Source organism: Leuciscus leuciscus (genome assembly GCF_965113295.1).
Source record: "Leuciscus leuciscus genome assembly, chromosome: 9".
Lineage (NCBI taxonomy): Eukaryota > Metazoa > Chordata > Actinopteri > Cypriniformes > Leuciscidae > Leuciscus > Leuciscus leuciscus.
This window is the reverse complement of record NC_138733.1, coordinates 8,439,652-8,466,751: the sequence shown is the minus strand read 5'-3', so window position 1 is coordinate 8,466,751 and position 27,100 is coordinate 8,439,652. Positions and strand designations below refer to the sequence as shown.

At 38.3% G+C, this 27,100-nt stretch overlaps 2 protein-coding genes across 3 annotated transcripts in view; both read right to left on the bottom strand.

The window, feature by feature from the left end:
* LOC309505873 (nuclear mitotic apparatus protein 1) overlaps positions 1-5,213 on the bottom strand; it is a gene marked incomplete at its 3' end in the record, with an annotated part of 12,895 nt that extends 7,682 nt beyond the window's left edge. Inside the window, exons 1-8 of the mRNA XM_082179336.1 lie at positions 5,052-5,213; positions 4,465-4,514; positions 4,302-4,387; positions 4,023-4,102; positions 2,825-2,910; positions 2,170-2,238; positions 1,989-2,079; positions 930-1,080 (exon numbers count right to left, since the gene is read on the bottom strand). Coding sequence (XP_082035462.1) covers positions 930-1,080; positions 1,989-2,079; positions 2,170-2,238; positions 2,825-2,910; positions 4,023-4,102; positions 4,302-4,387; positions 4,465-4,506 — 605 coding nt within the window. The 5' untranslated portion in view covers positions 4,507-4,514; positions 5,052-5,213. The remainder of the gene's footprint in view (positions 1-929; positions 1,081-1,988; positions 2,080-2,169; positions 2,239-2,824; positions 2,911-4,022; positions 4,103-4,301; positions 4,388-4,464; positions 4,515-5,051) is intronic.
* Positions 5,214-6,154: 941 nt separating this feature from the next.
* On the bottom strand, positions 6,155-27,063 carry numa1 (nuclear mitotic apparatus protein 1). 2 transcript variants are annotated; one of them, XM_082179816.1, is made up of 24 exons: positions 26,961-27,063; positions 26,460-26,509; positions 25,908-25,993; positions 25,736-25,815; positions 25,213-25,298; positions 23,034-23,105; positions 22,793-22,883; positions 22,392-22,539; positions 21,617-21,753; positions 21,422-21,533; positions 19,881-19,998; positions 19,656-19,796; positions 19,433-19,546; positions 14,513-18,943; positions 14,157-14,366; positions 13,888-14,051; positions 13,523-13,805; positions 10,564-10,759; positions 9,431-9,567; positions 9,013-9,354; positions 8,812-8,898; positions 8,221-8,451; positions 6,996-7,035; positions 6,155-6,543 (listed from the first exon to the last, which is right to left on the bottom strand). In XM_082179816.1, the coding sequence occupies exons 2-23, from the start codon at positions 26,499-26,501 to the stop codon at positions 7,024-7,026; spliced, it is 7,320 nt and encodes a 2,439-aa protein (XP_082035942.1). In that variant the 5' UTR covers positions 26,502-26,509; positions 26,961-27,063; the 3' UTR covers positions 6,155-6,543; positions 6,996-7,023. The 2 variants fall into 2 exon arrangements, with proteins under 2 accessions (XP_082035942.1, XP_082035941.1); XM_082179815.1 differs by lacking the exon at positions 6,996-7,035.
* Positions 27,064-27,100: the final 37 nt, after the last annotated feature.

Genomic DNA, 27,100 nt, shown 5'->3' with positions numbered 1-27,100 from the left:
TACATATAATTTTTGAACTTTATACACGTTTGTCTTATACACACAAAATAGCATCGGCTATAAACAAACAGCGTTGGCATTGGTTTACGTTCTTGATCAAATCGAAAAATTACGTCATAAAATATACATGGAAAATACATTTACAAAATTAGTACATAATTACAAATTCAGGTCCAAAATGTTTGTACGCGTTTGTACGTGTAAGTGGCTACTAAAGCCAGCGCTGGCATTGTTTACGTCCTTGATAAAACTAAAACATTACGTCTGAAATTATACATGCAAACATTATTAAGTCTTACTTACAGGTTGTGGCCCAACAACTGCTGCCTCTGGTTTTAAAGTTGGAACTGCTTCATGTTTTAGTAACAGTTTCTTGTTGAATCCGGCATTGAATTCGTGGAGATTCTGGAAGCTGTCTTCCGTAAAATGCGCAGCACATGAGCTATTACGATTGAAATTCAGGAACATAATCAAACATAAATTTTAGCCATTGTTGACGAACTACAGCGTCCATATGAAGCCCGAACACAGAAGACCTTGCAGCTGGGTGAAAATAACACACTTTCGACGGCATGGCTACAGCTCTCCACTATAACTCTTCCTCTTCGACAAAGCCGCAGAAATATGGCCATGCCCCCTTTTCTGCATGGGTTAGTTACGTATAAAACCCGGGAAGTATCTCGTTGTAGTCCCATTCGAGTCGTTTTGGTAGGCATTAAACTTCCTGATTTTTAAAAGACGATATCTCTGCTTACGTTGAACTTTCAGCGCAGCAACTTTGCAGATACTGTTCATGCACCAACAGCAACATTACACACCATTTAAAATGAAAAAAGTGAAATCACAATCAACCACCCCTTTAATGGTAGTGTGTGGGGTTTCCCACGATATCAGATGATGCACTGAAGCAAGAAGGGCACCTACTGTACCTGCCCGAGCCGCCGGCCACCGTGACCAGCTGTTGAATCTGAACTCTGGGTTTTTGGAAGTGGCTGGTGAACAGAGACTCATCATCATCATCAGTGTATAAAGGCGAACAGCAGCTGCTCCCACTGCTAGAGGTGGAGAAGGTCATGACAGCTACAGAGTGAGACAGAGAGAAGGTTAACACACCATTAACTCTTACCGCACTCATTTGTAGGGTTGGGAATAAAATTCTGGAATGGAATACTTAAGGTCAGGAATCAGATACTTCTTATAAAATTAATTTTGATTCCTCTTTTCGATTCATTTGTGAGCATTTATGACTTTAAACCATTCAAGCGCGAGACGACGCTGTATTCTGTGCTGCACACGTGTAACAGTATATTGGATCCGTGCAGCTCTTAAAGGGACAGCAGCCTAACATTCCTGCTGCAGTCTCTAACACACTAATCAAACAAGTCAAAGAGAAAATTCACTCGCTCTAGACTGAATAACTTGTGTAAATATCTTTGTAAAGTATATTTTATTTATAGAGTGCAGAGTTAATTTACATTTGATTACAGTTTCTGTACCTAAAATCTTAAAACACCATTTTAAAAAGTATCTTTGTTCAGTTGTATCTATTTGTTGCGATTGCTAAATATATATATATTTTTTTTATTTTTTTTATTTTTTTATTAAGTTAAACCACAGCCAAACGTTCCTTGCGTAAGTGTTCTTTAGCCAGTTGATTTTTGTTTTATTCAGCTACAATTAAATTTAGTTTTATTCAGCTACAATTAAGTGTTTTGCAAGAAGACTAAATGTGAATAAGATCTAAGATTTTTTTTTACCTTATTGGAATCGAAATCAGAATCGTTTAAATGAAAACGATACCCAACCCTACTCATTTGTTAATGCCATGCTAGCATCTAACACCAAGTAAAAAAAACCAAAAAAAAAAACCATTACATTTACATGGACTGATTTTATAAAAAATAAAAATAAAAACTCAAAAGATTAACATCACTACAATTCAATAAGCTGTACTTTCCCTTAGCAAGTGTGATGGTGTGGCTACTTACAGGCTTTGGTGAGGAATTTGTTTAGGTCATCGTCTAAAAACAGACCATCAGCATCATCTTCAACAAAATGAAACATGGATGCGATCATCAACTGACACAGAAAGACAGAGACAGAGAGCAAGAGGGTGAGTTCAGAAAATCCACAGACGTCACAAACTGTTGATTAGTATTGAATACTCACCCCTGTCTTTGTGTCCAAAGGTACCATGTTGTACTTTTTAAAACCGCAGTAACACAGAACAAGCACCACCTGCGCGCGCACACACACACACAAAATATATTTTCAGTGTTTAGGTTAAAAAAAATAACTAACTTTAAAAACACATTCAGAGTTAATGGCTTTCGTCTTCTTGAATAAAACAAGAAAAGTTATAATGTCTTGAATACAAGCAAGAACACATCATAATTTAAAACATTTCCAAATGAAGGTAAAATAATTTATCATCATGAGGAATTCTTGGGATTTATAATATTTAAGAAAATTTCTGACTTTGCCACAGTTATGAGGTCAACTAAATTTCTTTACTGTTCCTATAGTTCAAACATTGAAGCATGGTGCTAGCAACATCAAGGTCATGAGTTCGATTCCCAGCACATGCATGAACTGATCAAATATATACTTTGAATGCAATGCAAGAACAGAACATTTTTGATTTGCGAAAAAAAAGTAGTAATTCAGAAACAGTCACAAACTGTTCATTTGTGAATTGCATTTTTAATGCAAACGTATTATAATGCATTATAAAAAGTGTAACATCATTGATAAAATCATAAACAAAGAATAGCAGTTATGAGTTTCTTATTCAAAGTACAAGACAACAAAAACACAAACACACCTTTGCGATCTGAAGCTCCAGCTCGACTCCCTGACTGATCTTCTGGAGCATGAGGGACGCCTGTCTTCGGCTGAACTGAAAGTCGTCTGCATGTAGAAGGAAATAAAGGTAAGCAGTAGTTTATGCAAACGCACGTGTGGGTGTGTGGAACCATCGCACAGGGAGCCCGATCGCTCGACAGGCCCTGTCGGCAGGAACCAGCATCTCTCTCTGTGGCGTCCCGGACTGCGGCACTGCTCGGCTCTGCAGACACTCTGGGACAAACCACAATCTGAACATTCATGGTGACGGGACCTGGGATCGAACCCGCAACCTTTCCATCCACAGTCCAAGTCCTAATCCACTAAGCCAATGCTACTGTTACACTTTCAACTTGGTGTGTAGTTGTGGTATGAGTTGATCTATCAGTGTCACTGTTTCTGAACTTCCTGAAACGCCTCCATTGTAGTCTTGAGTTTCTTTCGAGAACAAACACTTCACAATATTCCTCACTTAAATAATTAATATGCAGAATAAAGGGGCGGAGCCTAGTTGAGTTAGTTAGTAGTGTGTTGAAACTGGCGGTTTTGGTAAGGGGCGGGACATTTCCCAAACACGCTCGAAGTGCTTGACCAATCACAACACACTGATACAGCCGACCAATCAGAGCACAGCGTGCTTTCAGAAGGAGGGGCTTCATAGAGACAGGAACTAAACAGAGCGTTACTGTAGTGATGGGAAGTTAGGATCATTTTACTGACTCTCTTGTTTGATCTCGTTCATCAAAATGAACAAATCTTTTTTCGAGTAATTTCGTTCATTTAAGGGGCTTTAAATGTTATACTTTTAACAGGCAAATTCCCAGAACACATCCACCTACACAATCTTGATCATATTCTGAATTAAGAAATCATTATAATGCAGTCAAAAATAATTTACAGAGAACATAAACAATTACTTTACCTTCCTAGTCTTTCGTTCATTTGTCACGTGACAGACGCAATGAACGGATCGTTCATGAACTACTCATCACTAAGTTACTGACACACAGGGAAGAGAGGAGCAGCAATAATGAAGAATATGGGGAAATGAATGTGTTTTTTCTTTCTTTCTTTTTTTCCATTTAAGCATTAAGCATAAAACCTGTTCTAGTAGACCTAAAGGGCATAATATGTCCTCTTTAAAAGACTGGACTGCCAAGTTTGGATTTGCTACTCACCCTGCAGTATGCTGAAGAGCATTTCCATCATATTAGGAGCTGTTGACTCAAATACATCATCACAGGACTCTTTCCCTCGTCTACAGAACAAGATGACACATTAACCAATACATTTAAATTTTCTCATTTAACAGATGCTTCTATCCAAAGTGATATATATATATATATATATATATATATATATATAAAATATTAGATAGATAGCATCAGAAATGCCTCAAATCAAAGAGATTAACCAACTAAGTAACGAAAAGGCATTTCTATAGTAACACAGCTCACACTTTGTAGGCAAGCTTAAGGAGTCGATGCCCGTCCATCATCTGGGTGATTTTGTTAATAGGCTCCTCAGGACAGACACAGTTGATCTGTAAGAAGAAACACTGTAAACATGTCTTCAAATGTCATGTGGTGCGATACATTAAATATGACGGAGTCAACTTACCCATGACAGAAGTGCTGCCTCCTTAATGCCATTCAACTCCATGATGGACACTACTAATAGACAACTACATTCACACAGAATGTGGATTTATGTGAATGAATAGATATATCTACGGTGGCCAATAGACCTCACATGCAAATAGAAAAAACAACAGCAAATTATCTTCATCAGTTTGACAACACGTGTGCTGCAAATACTCACAAGAAGTTTTTGTTTATTTTAACATCCTGATCATGTGCGTTGTGAGTATTTGCATCGCGTTTCTGTGTTTGGTTGCGTTGCGTTGTGAGTATTTTCTGGTGTTGTCAAACTGATGAAGATGTTTTCTTAATTTCCTGGTGTTTTTTTCCTGTTTGCTTGAGATTTCTTCAGTTTCAGCGCGTTGAGCTCTCTCGGACACCGTATATATATTATTAGTCAAAAGAATAGCAGTGCTGTTCCCTAACAATTAAAATACACTCGATAAATTAAACACTAGCGTATCTGCTGTGACAAAACAATTTGTTAGGCACATACAAATCCTTAATATTGAAAACAGATATTGTAACTCCAAATTTTAAATATGTTGGGTATTTGAAACGTTTTACCTCCTTAAAATGTGAAAAGTGAACGTATGACAGTTTCAAAAGCTTCCGAAACGCGAAGACAGAGATGGTTTGGTTTATCTCTGATGTTTCAACAATGCCAGAAGAAATTTAATCATGAAATAATCAATACAGGTGGGTGTAATTATATGAATCAGTGAACAAGAGAGGTTTTACCGTATTTGTTTGACTCAAACACTCGTCCACAACTTTGTAACAAAACTTATTACGACGCAGTTCTCTGGCCATTTAAATGTGATGACGCAATACTCAGTCCTATATGCTCATTGGCTATCATAAATTACGTGGCCAAAGAAAACACTCCCTTTTCGAAACGTCTCAAGTTGTAGTAGAAATCAACGCTACTAAAGTTTATATATTCATATTTCAATTTGAATTAACATACAATTATAAACCAGACAAAGTAAGGATAATAAATAAATAGAAAAATTAACCACAGACAGCATCCCTTAACTGTGGGCACAGTTTAAAAAACTCAATTTAATTGTGATATCAACCTCAAATTTGGGACAACTTGGTTTGATACATTTTTGAATTTCTAGCAATGTTAAAGTGCAACCATTTTTTTTATATATATATATATATTGCACATTTTTCATGCATGCATTTTTTTTATGCTTAATGTAAAAGTTGTTTCTAATCTTCCAAATAAAGTTGCACCCTTTAAAATAACAAAATCATTAAATCAGAGAAATTGCACATTTAAAACACCTGAAATGTTTAGCTGACTTGTTCATATTCACTCATTTGTTACCTGATGATACAGGTTTGAACACAATCCTCCGGGAATCAAGTAAAATTAAGAGTTTGACAGGTATCTTACCACATATGAAAACACATAGCAACTAAATCTTTCCATACATTTAGATTATGAATCCAGTCCTAGGGATGATCTCAGGTAGAAATACTTTTTGTTGAACATCTGGTTAATTAATTGTTTGAAGATTCAATACAGTCAGAAATTATGTTTTTGATTTTAATATATATCTAATATGGAACAAATGTGAGTCATAATTTGATATACAAATTGAGTTCAACATCCATTTTTCTTTTTTTAAATATTGCACATTTTAAAACATTGTACATTTAAAGAAACCCAGTCTTTATTAAACTTGATTGTGTTTCACTGTGGCTTTAAAAAAATTTTTTGAACAAATGTTCAGTATTAAACCATTTCCAAACCACTGAACAACACAGAATCACAAAATAACCGTTTCCAAACTCTGCGAACACTCCTAATGTATATTGATTTTCAATTGATTTTCAGAGCTGCATTCATACACACACTGCTTCTATTTAGCAATGGCTGACAAACCAGTCAATTATATGATAGAAAAGATTTTATTCATCAAAGAATAAGGAATACACTTAAATATTATACATATACAACCAATTACATAAACAGGACAGTAATTAAGATCACTGCATCCCATGTGTTGAATCCTCAAATTTACACCTTAATCCTGAACCTCGTCTGTGGAGAGAGAGAGAGAGAGAAAAGTTTCAGAAGATGCATTTAAATACATATGAGTGTTCAATATGCAAAAATTGAAAATGCAATTGAAAAATGAGAACAAATGACATTCTCAAAGTGATACTCTAGAATAGATCTGGACAGAGTGCACCTGAATAACACCAACATCAGGTGAAATGATCAGAAAAGCAGAGACACCACCACCATAATTTGTTCAAAATTAAGTAAAAAAAAAACAAATTAAAAATTAAAATAATCAAAATGATAACACAATTTTTTAATTACTATTTCAACTGATTACTATTTAAATTCTGCTAAATTTCATGACATTAAAATGAGGTCACACCGGCCACCAAACTCCCGAAGCCACAGTGTATTTGAGCGAGTGAAATAAGCCCATATAGAGGAGAGACACCTGCAGGTTTACAGCAATGATTACAGTCGACACGTACAGTTAAATACTCAGATCAGCGCAGCGACTCACAGGATTCCCTAAACAGACACACAGCAAATACTTCAACACACCTGCAATTTCTAAACATTAATATTGGAATTTAAAGAAATAAAACACACTTTCCTATGCATTATATTTAGTGATGCACCGAAAGTTATTTTCTACCGAAACAGTGATTAACATTTTCATTTAGACGAAAACCGAAACCTGAAATAAAGTTTATTGAATAACCAATTAATCACATTTATTTCATAATCAACACTAAAAGTTGCAGTTGCATTATTTAAATAGCACTTAAAGCTTAAACTTTTTAATTATATAATTTCATTTGTACTCCAATTCATTGTTGAAATGTAAACTCATTAAACGATTGCAAAAAAAAAAAAAATTCTTGACAGATTTTTACAGACATGCATTAAAAAAAGACAACAGGTTAAGTAAAAATAAATGCAATAGTGGATATAATTATCAAAATGCTCCTCTCTTCACTAGTTATTTTTTTTCTAGCCAACTAAAAAATGATGGACATTGAATAGTTTTTCTGAGGTAAAATAAAACATAATATGACACGGTTTACAAGCTGTTTTATTGACATCTTTCCGCAGTTAAAACACTGACTGAGCGATTGCATGAAACATGATACTAGTTTAGTAAGAGATACTAATTTTAGTAAGTTGTACTGTATCTTTCAACAGAACTTCAGATGTTCATTCATGTTTATTTGGTGCTATAACTAGTAGTAAAGAGAAAGCGATGATCTGTTTATTGTTTGAATTTTGTGAGAAAATTGACAGAATTTGAAATATCAGACTGTGTTTCATATCAAAAGTAACTAAGCACAAAGCTTACTGTGATTATTGCTCTACATTACATCAGGTTTAGTAAAGATTCTTCCCCCCCCCCTACATGAACCAAGATCTTTTAATCTGTGCTGTTTGCAGTTGATCAAAATGAAAGTCCATTAAAACCGAGAAATCAATATTGCCAACCCAGCAATATCCATGTGCAGGAAAGACATGTGTCATCAATTAAACAATCGTTTCGGTCAATTATTTTGATCTTCTAAAACCGTTTCGGCAGCAACTGAAAATCTATTTTTCGGTAATTTCAGTGCATCACTAATTTACCATGTGCTCTGGATCCTCATACCAGATAAGAACTACATGGTCTTGGGTTCATGTCTACAGAGAGAGCGTTTTCTTAAACAGAAGTGTTTATTGTACCTTTTTGGCGTTGGATGATTTGGGGGACTTGTTTCTGGGAGACTTCCTGAGAGTGGAGTCCAGAGGAGACTTGGCGCTCACGGCTGAACGCAGGGCACGACTGGCCACGCCGGGAGACTTGCGGGCGCTGTTACGCAGCTTGTTGAGGCCGCGCTGAAGCCTGCTGTCACCTCGACCGCTGTTCTTCGGGGTGTTTACAACAGTGAACACCACAGACTGCCTTCGCTCGGCCTACAGGTGAAAGAGGGACAGCAAACAGACATATTAATACTGTATGAAACAAACCCTTTTAGTTTTAGTTGCCGTTTTAAGGCAACACATGCCAAATTATCTTTCAAAGTTGGCCTAATATATTCCTATTGTTTTTAAATAAAGCGGATTTTAATAACACCAACCACAAACTCCAAAAGAAAACTTCATATATTAATTTTGGAAATTAAAAACACACTACTTTAGCTACTTTATAAACCACTAGTAGCAGTGTGTCCAAATATCTATTTAGCTAAATTCTGGAGATATTTAACAGCAATTTTGTCCTCAAATAAAGTCTAGGTTAGTAACAACCACATGTGTTCAACAAAAGTACTTCACCGGAGAGTTTGGAGGTCTGTTTTGACTGTTGCCGAACCTGCCTTTAGGTGTCATTGGTCGCGGGAAGCAACTTGCCAATTTCTTCGCCTGTGAAGAATTTCATCAAGTCTTGAATTTTAGTAAGGTTTCTTATCCAAAGAAAATTCTTAAACATTTCTCAAGTGGGATGAACATTTGCCCCTTCATATTGATCTCTCGTACCTCAGGTGTGTCTGGGCCTTGCAGTTGGGACCCAGGGCGTTTGGGAGCCAACGGGCTGCGTTTATTTTCTGAAGCACGTAGGTGTGAGCTTGTTTTTGTGAGCTGAGAGGCCCGGTGAGCAGCAGTGCTGGAGCGGATCTGACCCGGCAACATGGTGGCGCGCTGAGGCTGCGAGAGCGCTGGACCCTGGGTCGAACTTGCTCCGGGCGCAAGGGAGAAGCGGCGAGAGTTCAGGGTCTCTAGTATTTGACCCGGAGCCACGGAAGCACGTCGGATCGTCTCATCCGGGTCACCCATGCGCAGGTCATCGTCGGTCACGGTGAACGAGGGTCCCAGACTGGGCTACGGAGGCAGAACAATACGTTTGATTCTAGCTTTAAACAAACAATGCAGATAAAGCAAACTATTACAAGCTTACCCTGGACTCCAACGGGTAGCTGCTCTTCAGGTGAGGCAGACAGACTTTGTTTCGTGCCTGCAATTCGGCAATTCGCATCCAATCATCAGAAGCATGTTCGGGTTCATTCTCCGCTCCGATACAGAACGTACTGGCGGCTACACAACACACAAAATAAGTTAGTTTACATGTATGACTGCATGATTTGGTGATGCAAATTGGTAGTTTCCCTGATAAAAAATTGTGACTGATATAAAACGCAATAAAAAAACTGCTTCTTTTTAGAGCTGCACAATTTGGCTCAAAATTTTGATTATATATCAATATGACAATAAAATAAAAATAATAAAATAATTGTATTATATATCTTTAATAATACAATTTATAAAAAATAAAATATTATTATTGTACCATTTCAGTGTAAACTAGAGTGTATTTAATAAAAAATAATAATCTAATAATAAAAATAATTGTATTTTACAGTACAGCAATTTTTATTATAAAAGTTGTGCTTTAGCATGCGATAAAGAATATATACAATTAATGATTCAAGAACAGAACAATTATATGTTAATGACTATAAAATATCTTTTATCATTTTGATTAATTTACAAAAAATAAGCAAAATAAGAAATATTACTATTGTAATATTTCATTAGAAAATAAAAAACGAGTACTTAATAAAATATAAAATAAATTTTATTTTACATTACAACTGCAAAATTACAGTATTAAAATGTATGTCTGTCTTTCTTTTTCAAACATTAAACTTTTACCTTAAAGTCTTTAAAGCTGGTTTATAAGCACTTATCATTACAAGTATGAGAAGATGGTTGGCGCATGTTGTGTTCCCAAATGCACGTCATAAGCGACCCAAACTCAAAGCAGATATGCAGAGATGAGTTTGTGTGGAGATACTTTTACTGTGAACCAAACCTCTCTGAACCAGTGAAAACACAGTGAGCTGCTCACGTGTAAATGAACACAGTGACGCGCTTCACTCTGAAACACGCAGCACATACATTTCAATGCAATTTGATAATCTCATTACGGCATATCGCAAATTTTATTTTATTTTGATTAATCGTGCAGCCCTAATCTAAAGTGTTGTGCAAAGTAACTAAAAGCAATGAGGTCTAAGGACAAAATTTCACCTCTTGGTGGGGCGATGGTATGCATGGTACTTCTGCGATATCCAGGCAGATTTTGAAGGGTGTCTGCTTTTGATGAACTTTCCTCTGAGAGGTCTATGGAGATCGGTCGTGAGTGATGGACTGCCAAGTTGGGCTGAGATCGGGCAGAGTGCAAACTAGAAAACGACTCCTCACCTTCAGCGCTTCCTGGTGTTTTCTAAACAAGAAAGAAATAAACAATAAACTCTTTATAACCTTTGCAACCCAAGAAGCCATGAAGAGTAATATTCAAGGCTCGAAATTGCGACCATTTTGGTCGCATATGCTCCTGAAATTTAATCTGTGCGACCTAAAAATATATTTGGGCGCATTTGTGCGAGTGCAAATAATGGTTGTGGTGCGACCTGTTTTCATTTCTCTAAAAAACTTTTGCAAATTACTTCACATTGTGTACCTTATGTACCTATATACGCGATGGCCGGACCATCATTCTATCCAACGTTATGTAACCAGTCCAGGGGTTTTCCTGCATTGAATTTTTTTTGGTGGCCGCCAAAGCCTTACTTGATCGGTGAGTGATGTAGAATAGAATGACTGCTGCGCTTGACAGGGCGCATATATAAGTACGAGAGAGAGCCCCGGCCGCGCGCGCGCACTCTCACGTCTTCAAACAACACGAGCGCTGTCTTGCTCTCTCTCTCCCTCGCGCATATTAATCAAAATCATTTGACACGATAGAAAAAGGCTGGAAGACCAAAGTTTCACGTGGATTTTTGTGAATTGTGCTAAAAAATAAACAACGCGTGCCGTAGGCTACACGTCCACTAATGACAGGTCCGATTCGCAAACTAATGACTCATTTGAACCGATTCACTTTAATGAATGGTTTATGGAATCAATATAGGGCCATATATATCTGCAAAATAAAACAATGTTTTGCAAACAAAAATTATGTTTTGCAAAAAAAAAAATGTTTTGCAAATAAAAATAAGAGTATTGAGAATTTTTTTTGCTTTTTTGCAAGTAAAAAAAAAATTATTGCAAAAGAAAAGTTAACCACTGAGAGAAAAAATTAAGTTTAGCAAAGTAAAACTTCAGCAGCATTGACTTTGCAACACATATTTCCCTTTGCGCCGCTCCTTTAAATCCGCGTTTCAGTCATCCGTGCCTCTGCGGCGCAAGCTTTCCTTTGCGCTTCATTTTTCTTTGCGCCTCGCTTTGTGTCCCTGATTTGACGTGGGGGGAGGGGTCAAGAGGTTGGGGTGTGTACAAGGGACGAAGGCGCGTCCCTCTCGTAACGTCATCAGCGCGAGCCCCAGACTATTATTGTCAATAATACATATCTGTGATCCATCACCCGGGCTGCGTTCCAGTCCAAAATTGTCATGCCCTTCACTCGCTAACTTCCCTCCGTCTCGTTCACTCGGATGTACGTCATTGCGAGTGCTCACTACTGGCGGAAACTGCAATGGGCTGAAATGGAACGTCCTAAGCCCTTGATCACTTGGAATCAGCTGTGGAGTTGATTTATTATTTACATTTTGTTTCCCTTTAAGAATTTGTTTAATGCAGCATCCAAATGTTTATAGGTGTGTTTGGGTTGTTTTAAATTAAATATATATATTATTAATATATCATAGAGTTGTCTGTTGTGGTGGTGATTAGATGAGATATGTGGTGACGTCACAATCGTACTGCATTGTGGGACATATAGGTGCCTGAAGTGTACATTGAAGCAGACTCGCTCCCTCGGTCAAAATCGAGGGAACGAGGGTCTGTCCATATAAACTTCCCTCGTCCACTTCACGAAGTGAAACGCACTTCAAAATGGCGGCAGGGATTCCCCCAAGGGGAAGTGCTTAGGGAAGTTCGCAAGTGCGTGTCTAAAAGTGGACTGGAACGCAGCCTCACATGTCTCTGCTCCGCCATTTCGATCGATCCAGTCGGTCTGGGGCTCGCGCTGATGACGTTACGAGAGGGACGCGCCTTCGTCCCTTGTACACACCCCAACCTCTTGACCCCTCCCCCTAAGTCAAATCAGGGACACAAAGCGAGGCGCAAAGAAAAATGAAGCGCAAAGGAAAGCTTGCGCCGCAGAGGCACAGATGACTGAAACGCGGATTTAAAGAAGCGGCGCAAAAGGAAATATGTGTTGCAAAGTCAATGCTGCTGAAGTTTTACTTTGCTAAACTTTATTTTTTCTCTCAGTGGTTAACTTTTCTTTTGCAATAATTTTTTTTTGACTTGCAAAAAAGCAAAAAAAATTCTCAATACTCTTATTTTTATTTGCAAAACATTTTTTTTTTTGCAAAACATATTTTTGGTTTGCAAAACATTGTTTTATTTTGCAGATATATATGGCCCTATATTGACTCCATAATGGTTAAAACAACTGATCGGTCCAACACTGATCTCACGAGACGTCTGAATCGGTGTATAACAAATCGGTAACACTTTACAATAATGTTCCATTTATTAAATTCTAGTTAATTACATTAGTTAACATGTACTATTAATAAACTGCACTTTGATAATTTGTTAACCATTGTTAATGTTAATTTCAACATTTAGGCTACTAATAGCCTACATTATTGAAATGATTTTTTTTTTTTTTGTTAACATAGTTAATGCATTGTGAAGTAACATGAACGAACAATGAACAGCTGTATTTTTTATTAACTAAGATTAACAAAGATCAAAACAGCATATTAATAGCAATAGAGTGCCAAGCAAAAAATGCAGGGACAGGTGTGTGGCCCTAACCGTGAGCAACAGCATCTGCAGTAATGTGTGTTAATTATGCTAAAACTGTATGTATCGTGTTGGTCCAGTCAAAGTTTTATGTAAAGACCTGACAGTGATTTTACTGATTGGCTCTTTAATGTTGAGGGTGGAACTAACTTTACGATAGCCAATTAAAACTTATTTTTTTTAACCCAATGAAGTGTAGAAAGAAAGAAGACATTTGTGCATTTCTTACCTTAGCCAGTGTGATGTTGATAACTTGTGTAGTGCGTCGCCTGCGAGCCGAAGCGGTCAACTTCTTTGCAGAGTCAACCACAAGATCGCCAATGGAAGTGATGCTGGACTCTAGTTTGCGTTCAAAGGCATCGATGTGATCTGCTTTACGCTTGTTGGCTTTTTGACCCATTGGCGTGAAGTAGAGAGTCTCCAGGGATTCGGTCCGCGCATGGCGTTTAGCAGCCAAGCGCTCAGAACTGCGTACTAGCGGAGTGCTGGATTCACCCGGCACAGCTGAACGACTGGGAAAAGAGGACAATGACACTGCATGAGTTACCTGGAATACTATGCGAGAAACCTGCACAATTGTGCTGGTTTAGCTACCTGTCAGGGTTGAGTGAATCGTTCAGCTCAAACTCCAAGCTGTCGGTGCTGGTTTCCTGACGTTTCTCTGGGACTCTGATGTACTGACTTTCTCTATGTCTCATGTGCTCAACGTCATCAGTCATCTTCCTATGCTCTCGCAGTTGCCTATCAGCAAAGTCAACCTGAGACCAACACACAATCAAGCATGAAATTCAACAGGAAACTCAAACATTTCAAAACTTTTTTTTAATTTTCACATTATTAAAACATTAAGAATCTAAACTAACTTGTGCCTCCAAGTTTTTCACTTTGGCGACAAGGTTCTTCTCTTTGGCGTTTGCCTGGTCTAGCTCCATGCGCGCTAGCTTCAGTTCTGCCTCCAGAGCTTTGACTTCCCTCTTACTGGCCTCAAGTGATTGCTCAAAATTTTTGTTCAGTTCCTGAGCCTCCACCAGCAGCTGCTTTTTACCGTTGTAGTGATTCTTGGCTTTCTCCACCTGAGGAAGAACCATAAGACACAGCCATTGAGTTTTTAAATAAGGGCAGGTGATGTCAAACTGGAGCAATTCTGTTGTGCAATGAGGATTCTTCAAAACATCAAAATGCATGAAAGAAACACAGCAAGATCTAACTCAACACAGACCTGTGATTTGTAGTGCTCTACTGCTTCCGACTTTGTCTTCAGCTGTTCCTGATTCTGTTCCTCCCACTGTCGAGAAGCCTTTTTAAGAGCAAGGATGGAACCGTTTTTCTCCTCAACCTTCAACTCTAGCTCAGCTCGAATCTTCTGGGAGGCGTCACACTCCCTCTGGAGAGACTGGTTGAGAGAAGTCAAATGGCTCTTTTCTTGCCTCAGCATCTCCAAATTCTGCTGGTAGCCATCCAGTTCATGTTTGTCGGCATGAAGCTCAACAATTCTCTTCTCCAGTTCCTCCTTTGCCTGATGCATCTCAACGACATCTTTTTCCTTTTGTTGGCAAAGCACTTCCATCTGCCTCAGCTTTTGATCCAAAGACTCCAAAAGATGTTTTTTGTCAGTGACCTCACAACTGGCAGTGTCTAGTTGTCTCTGTAGTGTTTCAACCTTCTCTTCAAGTGCAGTGCGGAGATCATCTTCAGACTGTTTGGCCCTTAAATGTTGATCATTCATTTCATTTTGAAGAGAACTTATTTGAGCTTCCCTCTCAGAGGCAAGAGTGGAGACCTCTTGTATTTTAGCCTGAAGTTCACTTACGTCCTTCTCGAGGTCCTGAGCCTTTTCTCGAAGTTTCTCATGTTCGCAAGACTCCTTTTGAAGCAACAGAAGCTCAGATTCCTTCTGAGAAGCTGCAGTTGTCAGCTCTGCCACTTGCGTCTTAAGAGCAGCCAAGTTCTCCATTAATGTGTTGTGTTTACCCTCTAAAACAGACATCTCCTGTTGCTTCTGCACTTCATTTTCCTGGTAAGTGCTGGTAATTTTATCATTGAGAGAGGTTACTTCAGTTGACAGGTGGTCTCTTTCTTTCCTCACCATCTCTAAGTGCCCCTCCAGTTGTTGTTTCTCAACAACAAGCTCATCAATCCTCTTCTCTAAGTCCTCCTTTACCTGATGCATATCAAGGACATCTTTCTCCTTTTGTTGGCACAGCAGTTCCATCTGATTCAGCTTCTGATCCAAAGTCTGCAGAAGTTGGTCTTTCTCTGTGACGTCAAGAGTGGCTGTTTCCAATTGTCGTTGAAGGGTTTCTACCTTCTCCTCTAGCTCTCTGCGGAGATCATCTTCAGACTGTTTGGCCCTCAACTGATCTTCCAACTCATTTTGATGAGAAGCCTCCCTCTCAGAGGCGAGAGTGGAGACTTGTTGGATTTTAGCTTGAAGTTCACTCACCGTTCTCTCAAGTTCCTCACGCTTGGCAGTCTCAAGCTCCTGAGCCTTTTCTCTGATACTTTCTTGTTGGTGAAGCTCATTTTGAAGCAGGAGAAGCTCAGAAATTTTCTGTGAAGCTGTAGTTGTCTCCTCTAATAGCTTCTTCTCAAGGGCAGCCATGTTTTCTTTTAACTGGTTGCATTCTACCTCTAAAACAGACATCTCCTTTTGCTTCTGCACTTCAGTGTCCTGGTAACTGCAGATTTTATCACTGAGAGATGTTACTTCAATTGACAGGTGGTCTCTTTCCTTTATCACCATCTCCCATTTCTGCTGGTACTCCTCCAGTTGTTGTTTCTCATCAACAAGCCTCTTCTCCAGATCCTCCTTTGCCTGATGCATCTCCAGAACATCTTTCTCCTTTTGAAGGAAAAGCCCTTCCATCTCCTTCAGCTTTTGATCTAAAGAGCCCAGCTGATTGTCTTTGTCTGCAGCACAACGACTGACCACATCTAATTCTCCTTGCAGGGTGCCAACCTTTTCCTCTAGCTCTCTGCGGAGATCATCTTCAGACTGTTTGGCACTCAATTGATCCTTCAACTCATTTTGAAGAGAAGCCTCTCTCTCAGAGGCAAAAGTGGAGACCTCTAGGATTTTAACTTGAAGTTCACTCACTGTTCTCTCAAGTTCCTCACGCTTGGCAGTCTCAAGCTCCTGAGCCTTTTTTCTAAGGCTTTCTTGTTGGTGAAGCTCATTTTGAAGCAAGAGAAGCTCAGAATGTTTATGTGAAGCTGTAGATGTCTCCTCTACCAGCTTCTTCTCAAGGGCAGCCATGTTTTCTTTTAACAGGTTGCATTCTACCTCTAAAACAGACATCTCCTGTTGCTTTTGCACTTCAGTGTCCTGGTAACTGCGTATCTTATCATTGAGAGAGGTTACTTCAGCTGACAGGTGGTCTTTTTCACTCCTTACCATCTCCAAATTCTGCTGGTACTCCTCCAGTTGTTGTTGTTTCTCAACAACAAGCTCATGAATCCTCTTCTCCAGATCCTCCTTTGCCTGATGCAATTCCAGGACATCTTTCTCCTTTTGAAGGAAAAGCCCTTCCATCTCCTTCAGCTTATGATCTAAAGACCCCAGCAGATTGTCTTTGTCTGCAGCACAACGATTGACCGCATCTAGTTCTCCTTGTAGGGTTTCTACTTTCTCCTCTAGCTGTGTGCGGAGATCATCTTCAGACTGTTTGGCACTCAATTGATCCTTCAACTCATTTTGAAGAGAAGCCTCCCTCTCAGAGGCGAGAGTGGAGACTTGTTGGATTTTAGCTTGAAGTTCACTCACTGTTCTCTCAAGTTCCTCACGCTTGGAAGTCTCAAGCTCCTGAGCCTTTTCTCTAATACTTTCTTGTTGGTGAAGCTCATTTTGAAGCAAGAGAAGCTCAGAAATTTTCTGTGAAGCTGTAGTTGTCTCCTCTAATAGCTTCTTCTCAAGGGCAGCCATGTTTTCTTTTAACTGGTTGCATTCTACCTCTAAAACAGACATCTCCTGTTGCTTCTGCATTTCAGTGTCCTGGTAACTGCAGATTTTATCACTGAGAGATGCTACTTGAATTGACATGTGGTCTCTTTCCTTAATCACCATCTCCCATTTCTGCTGGTACTCCTCCAGTTGTTGTTTCTCATCAACAAGCCTCTTCTCCAGGTCCTCCTTTGCCTGATGCATCTCAAGGACATCTTTCTCCTTTTGAAGGAAAAGCCCTTCCATCTCCTTCAGCTTTTGATCTAAAGAGCCCAGCTGATTGTCTTTGTCTGCAGCACAACGACTGACCGCATCTAATTCTCCTTGCAGGGTGCCAACCTTCTCCTCTAGCTCTCTGCGGAGATCATCTTCAGCCTGTTTGGCACTCAATTCTTGATCTTTCATCTCATCTTGAAGAGAAATTACTTGAGCGTCCCTCTCAGAGGCAAGAGTGGAGACTTCTAGGATTTTAGCTTGAAGTTCACTCACTGTTCTCTCAAGTTCCTCACGCTTTGCAGTCTCAAGCTCCTGAGCCTTTTTTCTAAGGCTTTCTTGTTGGTGAATCTCATTTTGAAGCAAGAGAAGCTCAGAATTTTTATGTGAAGCTGTAGCTGTCGCCTCAGCCAGCTGGTTCAGAAGAGAGGTCAGGTTTTCCTGCAACACGTTGTGTTTGGTCTCTAAAACAGACATTTCTTGTTGTTTCTGCTCTTCATTTTCACTGTACCGGCAGATCTGCTCTTTAAGAGAGGTTACCTCCGCTGACAGAACCAGCATTTCCTCTTGTTTTTCTGATGCAGCTGAAGAAGCAGAGTGAAGCTCTTGCTGGAGTTTTTTAACAGTCTCCTCATGCTCTTTGCGATTTGATTTGATCAATTCGTTTATTTCAATATTTTGTTCCTTCACAAGCTTCAGCTCGTGGTCAACAGAGTCATACTCGTTCCTCAGATTTCTGATTTCTTCATCTTTTAGGGAAATCTGCTCGGACAGTTCCAGAATGTGAGTTTGGAGGCTTTCGATTTTAGTCAAAGCCTGACTAACCTGGTTCTCTCCTTCAGATTTCTCCTGTCTGAGAACATTTATTTGCCCCTGAAGGTCTCCAATGGCCTGCAGATGCTCATCAAGCTCCTGCTGCAATGTGCATGCCTCCTTTTTCAAGGAATCATTCTCTACTACCACTTTTTGATGCTCTTCCAGCTTCTTCTCATATTCCTGAACTGTGTTCTTGGCGCTTTGCAACTCAACAATCAGGGCATTCAGGGCGTCCTGCTGTGATGCTCTCTCCACTTCCAAACCCTGGATCTCAGCCTGCAGAGCATGAACCATCTTGTCTAAAGAGACAACCTTCCCCTCCAGCTCTTCTCTCTGTTGGCGGAGGTCCGCAGAGATTTTGATCTCCGCTGTCAGCTGCACTTCCACTTGCTGCAGACGAGAAACATCACTTTCCAGAGCTGATATCTGCGCAGTGAGCATTTCTTTCTGACTCCGTAACGCCTCCTCCAGGGTTACTCTCTCCAAACGGATGCTGTTGACAGACTGCTCCAGATCAAACACAACCATCTGTAGTCTTCTGGTTTCCTTTTCAAAAGAGGCTCTCTCCTCAGCCAACAAAGCCTCAACTTCTGTCTTCTCCTTCTCAAGACGGGAAATTGTGTCCTGAAGCTCAGCGAGTTTAAGAGTCAGATCTGCCAGCTCCTGTTTAAGCTTTTCCCACTGAGAAAAATAAAAAGAGATTAAAAATGTTAGTCAACATTGGTCAATTCTATGAAGATAAGAACTAAATAGTTGTTTCTTACAATATTTTCCTTTTAACAGTCAATGCATGTACTGAAAGAACATGAAATGAGCTTTAGATTCTGATTAACCCTGATTACTCTGATTATTTTAGATTAAAAATAATGTTGTGTATCATCATGATAAAAAAAAAATATATAATAATAATAATAATAAATAATGATTAGATATCAATCTCATCTCGACATGCTAATCTTTAGTAGCTCCTTTAAAGGCATCTTGAAAAAACAGCTAAATATTTAGCAAAGCACATACAAAAGACCTGAACCGGAAGCCATGCAATCTGTTTGCAAGTTCGTTGAACATAACATTTTAGACATACTGACCAAATTATAAGAATCTTTCCATCAGAAAACAAAATATAACCCTGTGTAAACATTGTTATGATAGAAAGACAGAATATCTCACCTCCATGATGGGTCCCAAAACCTCTCCTCTCTCCTGAGACTGAGCTTTCAGGAGTTCATCCTCCAAAACGGAGATCTTTCCCTGAAGGATCTGCACTTGCTCACTCAGACACTCCTGAACGAGGAGAACAGGACGAAGAAAACGATACAAATTAATAAATACCAGTCAGGGAGAGTACAAAGCAAAGAAACACAACATGATTAATTTAATTGAAATGATCTACCCTGTGTGTGACGGCCTCGTTCAACTCGTGCTCGAGAAACTCCTTTCTGCTCCTCCACTCAGCCAGTGATGATTCATGAGCTAATGTGAGTTTTGTAACTTCCTCCTCAGCTCTCGCCAGCTGAGCAAACGTGTTTCGCACCTGATGAGTCCAGTGTGAGAAAGAAATTAGTTTTAAACAGGTTAGCAAGACAGAAAGGAAGGGGAGAAAATAAAAGTTTCTCACCTGAGCAGCGAGAGTTTGGTTCTCCTCTGATAGTTCATCAATCTTTTTGTCCTTCTGAGAGTTTTCGGTTTTTAAATCATGGCACTGCTTCACAACTTCGTGCACTCTGCGGAGAAGACTGTACAAGACAAAACAGCTTTACAATAAGTCTTATTTCTTAGAATTAGCTAATGCATTAACTAACATGAACCAGCAATATGCATTTATTAACCTTTTTTAGCCAATACAGACATGCTTACGGCCCGTTTACACCTGGTATTAAGGGTTGGCCATATACAGATAGACACGATTAACCGGTAGAAAATACACATACTTATGTGCCAAAGTGACTATGTCTTTGCAAGTAAACCCAGTCCTTTAAGTCTTAAGTGAACGAAAACAGTTGAGAAAGAAAACACGAGTATGTTAGATCTGTGCAGTCGGCCTTAAAGTAACAGCGGCCTAATTTACCTGGTGCCGTTATTAATGTTTATCAAACAAAAAATTTAAAATCTCACTGCCCTTCACTGAATCACTTCTGTAATTTTAATAAGAATAAATGTATATTTAAATTTACACAGTGAAGGATTTGCAGTGTTTTAATACATTTGATTACTTTTCAATGTATTTAGTATTTCTTATTTCTAGTGCTTGAAGTTTTTCAGGTAGGCCTATTTCACTTGTGTCTTTGTTCTATTGTAGTTTGTTTTCCTGTATGCTTGTAATTAGTTTGGTTTTTTTGGTTTTAACGTTTTAGGCAAATATTAGTTAAAATGATATTGAAAATGGTGACAAGACTTATGAAATTTCAACCTTATTTAAAAGCAAAAATAACTATATCATGCATGTCTGTGATCGTGAAATAAAATTACTCATATCATGATATACAATTTTGGTCCTATCGGCCACCCCATCTGGTATTAAGAAGCGTTTTTGTCGATCGGAACACAAATGGATGATGCTAAATACAGGTGTAAACGGGGTCTGAAATGTTTTGAGTTTGTCCCCTTTCCACCACTTCCAGAGGTAGTTGAAAAAGCATTCGATTTGCACCGGATTGCTTTCGTAGTGTAAACATTTATGTGTTCAAACATCCACAAAAGACCCCTACTCTCCACCTACTGACCTGACTCGTAAACATTATGGGAAGAGCGCTAGCCAGACGGGGTTTAAACTTTGTCGGCAAAAAAACAAAAAACGCATCAAGCACAATGTTCTCTCACCATTCCTGATTTCTAACACACAAACACATAGCGTTTGGCGAAATCTTGCGTCTATCAGAGCAGAAACGAAAGCTGATGCTCTCTGTATGTTTTTCCGTCGTCTCCGGTTGTGTTTTCCTATGTAAATTGCGTGAGCTTATATCATCCATTAGATCGAAAGATCTGAAAAAACCCTCACCTTGAATAAATCAGGACAGAAGTGGTCGAAATAAGGACAAAAGAGACGGATTAAAACATCAGGTGTAAACGGTGTAAATGTATCTCCCTCGTCTACAAAAATGCATCTTAATACCAGGTGTAAACAGGGCCATAGTCCACCTTCCCCTTCTTGCGTCTCACCTCTCGTTCTTCTCCTGCATCTGCAGAAGAGCAGCTGTATGGTCATTCTCCAGTTCTCGTTGTTCCCTCAGCATTCGGTCCACCCTGTGCTGCAGCTGGACTATCAGAACCTCTGTGTGCAAGAGAGAGAGACAGAAATTCAACCAAATTCACACCAGAGTTTACTTCATTCACTCCAGACGGCATATAGGATACCTTTTTCTGAGATGATGTTGATCTGATCAGTCAGTTCTTTCTCCAGCTCGTCTCTCACGTCTCCCTCATGTGCCAATTCTTTCCGGAGTCTCTTCAACTGGAAATGTGGCGTGCTCATTACATTCAGCACTGGAGAGCTGGAGATCAGGGATGCATGGGTATTATTTGGGCATTTATCATTCAGTAAATTATAATTTCCAAATCTATAAGTTTCCAACATCAAGCAATATTTTTTATGAAAGGGAAATGCTGCGAAGCAACAAATCAGTACATATGTGATGCTTAAAGAACTATTCTGTCATTGAGTTCAGCTTAATCTACGACATTTGAAGTGTAATGTTTATTACCACAAAAAATGGTTTTGACCCGTCCCTCATTTTCTTAAAAAGGAAGGCACCTTTAATGGAAGCTCCATTTTTGGAGGATTAAAAATCAGAAAATGAAGTTTTTACATTTCTAAAATCACTTACATAAATTCTTCTGTTAAAACGTGTGAATTCGTTGAGCTGTAAACTAATTTTTATAGTCGTTTTAGGGTTTTTGGATTTATGACATTGTGCTGTCATGGCGAAAAAAGTTGTACAATTGTATAGATCTTTGCCTAGATATGGTTAGTGAGCCATTTTTCACAATAAAACCATTTACATAGGAGGTAAATAAAAATGATGCCACGAATGTGTTGAGTGAGATTAAGTTGTACTGAACATTTCATAAAACTTTAACTTATTGTTTTTGTTTTGTCCTTCACCATGGGATCAGCACAAAAGGCACTGACCTGTCTGAGCTGGAAGCCACTGTGCAAAGCTCTTGAAACTGAACTCTGGGAAGCCGTTGGGACCGGCCGAAGAACGGAGACTCCTCGTCAGTGTACAACAACGAGCTGCCGCTGCTCACACCGCTGGAGTTCGCAACGTTCGTGACAGCTAGAGACAGATGATTGATGAGCAAAGATTACATTTGGTGTAAATATTACAGATATCACCATACGTTTCCAGTGGATTGATAACATTAAGAATGATCACTTTTTTGCATTACAGGTTATCAGGATAGCCCAATGTAGTGCCATGCCTTCATTTCCTTAAGCATTATCCATATCTCTTTTGAAAACACTGATGCACAGTCAATAATGCTGAATAATGAAAATGTGTTAAAACACGTAATCACGAGGCTACTTACGGTCTTGGTCTAGAAACTGATCTAAGCCTTCGTCTAACGACAAACCATCAAGATCAACTTTAACAAAACGAAACATGGATGTAATCTCCGGCTGACACAGACAGACAGAGAAAGAGACACAAAAGAACCTTCGTTAAAGAGTGACAATTTCAAAATGAGCCAGAACATTAAATATTGATTAAATTAGCACTAGATATAGAGCTACGGAGAGCGAAGCATCTAGCGGTCGTTAAAGACTCACCAACTCTGTTCTTGAATCCAAGGGTAATAGGTTGCCCTTTTTAAAACTGCAGTAACAAAGCAGAAGCATCACCTGTGCACATATAAATGCACAACATTTAACCCGCATATCATTAAAGGAACAATTCACCCCAAAATTATTTTACATGCCTTCCATCTATAATTTTCAGAAGGAGGGGATCAGTGTGTTTCAGACAGACTGGGAACAGAGGAGCTGCTATGATGGACATTAAAACATGTTAACGGATTCGATTACACCCAATAAACAAAATAATGAACTTTTAAAATACCATCATATGATCCCTTTTAAAAATGAGTGCATCATAGCTTAATTTATTTTTTGTAATGCAAACCACTATGATATATTCATAAAATATTTCAATATTTTAGATGCTACAGATCACCAAATATGATCATTCTCATGCAAGGCGCCCCATCCTAAAACTTAAAAACACAGCTATATATTATATACTATATATATATATTCATGTATAAAGCCCCAATTTAGACTAATTTAAATTGGCATAATACACTAGTATAGACTATAGTTTATATTAAAGTGCCCCTAATATGCTCTTTAATGCAGTGAATAATATAATTTGTGAATGTAAAATGTCTGCAAAGTGTTAAAGATTAAAGTGCACAACAGATAAAGTTATTGTCTTCTAAAAAGAGGAAGATCCAGAGGAAGGAAGGAAGATCCAGAGCAAAAATTCTGATATGGTGATGGCTGTTTCGTTTTCCGACATGTGCTGCGAGCGGTAGACCAATCACAACAGACTGAGCCATCTGACCAATCAGAGCAGAGCAGGCCCTCAGATAGGAGGAGTTTAGAGACTGAATCTTCAAACAAACCATTTTCAGACTCTGAGAAATTAGGTGATGTACAATGTATATTATGAGAACATTAAAGGAGAAGTTCACTTTCAAAAAAACTTTTGCTGATAATTTACTCACCCCCATGTCATCCAAGATGTCCATGTCTTTCTTTCTTCAGTCGCAAAGAAATTAAGGTTTTTGATGAAAACATTCCAGGATTTCCCCCCATGTAATGGATTCTATTGGGACCCAAACGGTAGAAGGTCCAAATGACAGTTTAAGTGCAGCTTCAAAGGGCTTTAAACGATACCAGACGATGAATAAGGGTCTTATCTAGCGAAACGATCGGTCATTTCCAAAATAAATAAAAAAGTTTAAGTTTTATAAGCACAAACGCTCGCCTTGCTCTGTTCTGTGATGCGCGTTGAAGACGTCACGTAATACGCAATTACGTTGAAAAGGTCACGCTTGACGTGTTTACAAATGTGCGGAAGGAGGACCATATACACATTTTCAAATGTATTTGTGTCAGTTTATCGTTTAAAATGCCCATTTCGTGTGCGTATCCTGGGTGTTTTAATATTAAAAAGCCAAAAAGAACATTTTCTTCAGGACAGAAATTTTTCAAGCGTGACCTTTTCAACGTAATTGCGTATTACGTGACGTCACGAACGCGCATCACAGAACAGAGCAAGGCGAACATTTGTGCTTATAAAACTTAAACTTTTTTATTTATTTTGGAAATGACTGATCGTTTCGCTAGATAAGACCCTTATTCATCGTCTGGTATCGTTTAAAGCCCTTTGAAGCTGCACTTAAACTGTCATTTGGACCTTCTACCGTTTGGGTCCCAATAGAATCCATTACATGGGGGGAAATCCTGGAATGTTTTCATCAAAAACCTTAATTTCTTTGCGACTGAAGAAAGAAAGACATGGACATCTTGGATGACATGGGGGTGAGTAAAGTATCAGCAAAAGTTTTTTTGAAAGTGAACTTCTCCTTTAACATGTTTTTTGACCTTGGATGCATGTAAATCTATTGAAATTAGGAGCCTTTAAAATAGCATAATAGGGACATTTTAATTTAAAATGTAAATTAAAATGTCCCTATTATGCTATTTTAAAGGCTCCTAATTAGGTATTTTCTTCTACACACTATAGTACAGTATTGTTAGATGTAGTATTTATCATAATCTAATTGTTTACTTTAATTACATTTTATTAGATCATATTTTAATCAATATCTAATATTTATTTTTATTTATTTATTATCATCTATTTAATATAATTATACATTTTTGTGGTCTTTATTATGTATTATTCATTTAGTTGAAACCTCCTAATTTAGAGCACAAATACCTTGGCAAGCTGAAGCTCCAGGTCAATCCCTTGAGTGATCTTCTGTAAGATGAGGAAACTTTGTCTTTTGGTGAGGTGAAATTTATCTGCATATGGAAAAGAGAAAGTTTTAAACAAGGAGTTCTTAGGACCTTAAATTCTAAATGCAAAAAATGCTTGAAAAATTTTTTTGTTTTTTAAACAAATTAAAAAGCATTTGTGCACATCAATCTGGCAAACATTACGTACATAGTTATGACCGATGTTGAGATTTCAAAATTTAAATAGCCCAAGTTACTTTTACTGTCAGTGCCTTAACACAACCACATTTTTATATTTAAATGAGTGACAAATAAAAGTATTTTCTGCGTTAACCGTTAACCAACATTTTGACACATAAAACTGGCAATTGAGCATAATGTCACTACTACAAAACAAATTCTCATTTATTTCATAACATCTACGACAAATGAACTAAAACTACAGATGTGGTACAAGCATGAAATTGTAAAAAGAAAGACACGAGCACAGATTTGAAACTCACCATGCAAACCACTGAGGATGATTTTCAATTTCTCATCCAGGGATAAAGTCTTTAAAACCTCAATGTTCTCCTCCCCGTTTCTACAGTAATGGATGATGCATTAGTCAGAGGCTAATTAAGTTGCAAGTTATCATGGCATTTCCATATGACCATCTCAAAAATGACAACTCACAGTTTGCCGAAGATCTCCAGGAGTCGGATCCCATCGCTCATATGAACGAACTCCCAGATCGGCTTCTCGGGAAACATGGCATTCATCTGTCAGATGGACAACCATCAATAATAAGATCTCTTGAAACTTTACAAAGGACACATTTGAGTTGTTAAAATTATAAAACAGACATTACAACATTAAACAATGACAATAGACTCAAATAACGTCCCAGACAGCAACATAGTGTCGGCCCACATCTGGTATGTGTGGAATCCACATGTGCCAGATGTGTTGCCCAGACACTATGTTGCTGTCTGTCATTGAATCTCTCATTTTTTTCTTGAGTAAAGAAACCAAAATGATATACATATATGTAAGTTCTGTACATCTGTGGATGACACACAGTAGAATTTAAGCAATACTTTGTTAGTTTTTTCTTTTATTTATATACCTAAAATATTCTTAAATCACTTTTAAACAAAAATATTACTTATAATTCTGTATGAGATCCAAGAGGAACACATTTGTGTGTTTGTGTCAAAATGCATTAAAATGAGAGAACTGTCTTACCCATATGAAAAGTGGTCCCGCCTTGGTCCTGTTGACCTTCATGGTGGACTCTATTAAACATTTTAAATCCGTTGTAATTTAACCAGCAAGAGGTCATACAGATTACGAAGTGTGATTGATGTTCACACTTATGTTGTTAAATCTACTTCAATATAACAGACACTATAACAGCACAAAGATAACATTTCTTCAAGGATATACGATGACATTTGATTATTTTAATCATAATAAACAAACCTATGATACACATCCGTTAACTTAAGTGCACATAAACAGCCTTAATATGACATGCAGTGCACATAAACACAAATATAATTAGCATTACAGCATAATTATGTTCAAACAGTAAGTTTTTGCTTTGTTTGTTTGTTTACTCTGCAGCGTTTTGCCCGCTTACATTACCAATGTTTAAGCAACACATCGACCGTGGCAGAAATACAGTCCTCATAAAACAACCAAAAAGCTGAATATATTTGTATATTAATAAATTAGGAATTTTACCGTGATTTCGGGTTAAGTCCAAGCAAAAACGCACATCGAATCCTTCACTGAAACATTTCAAATTCAAAACTCACAACGTCGAACTGTATCTGAACAGCTATTGGTCATCCCGTGATGACGCAAATCAAGGTAGCCAATGA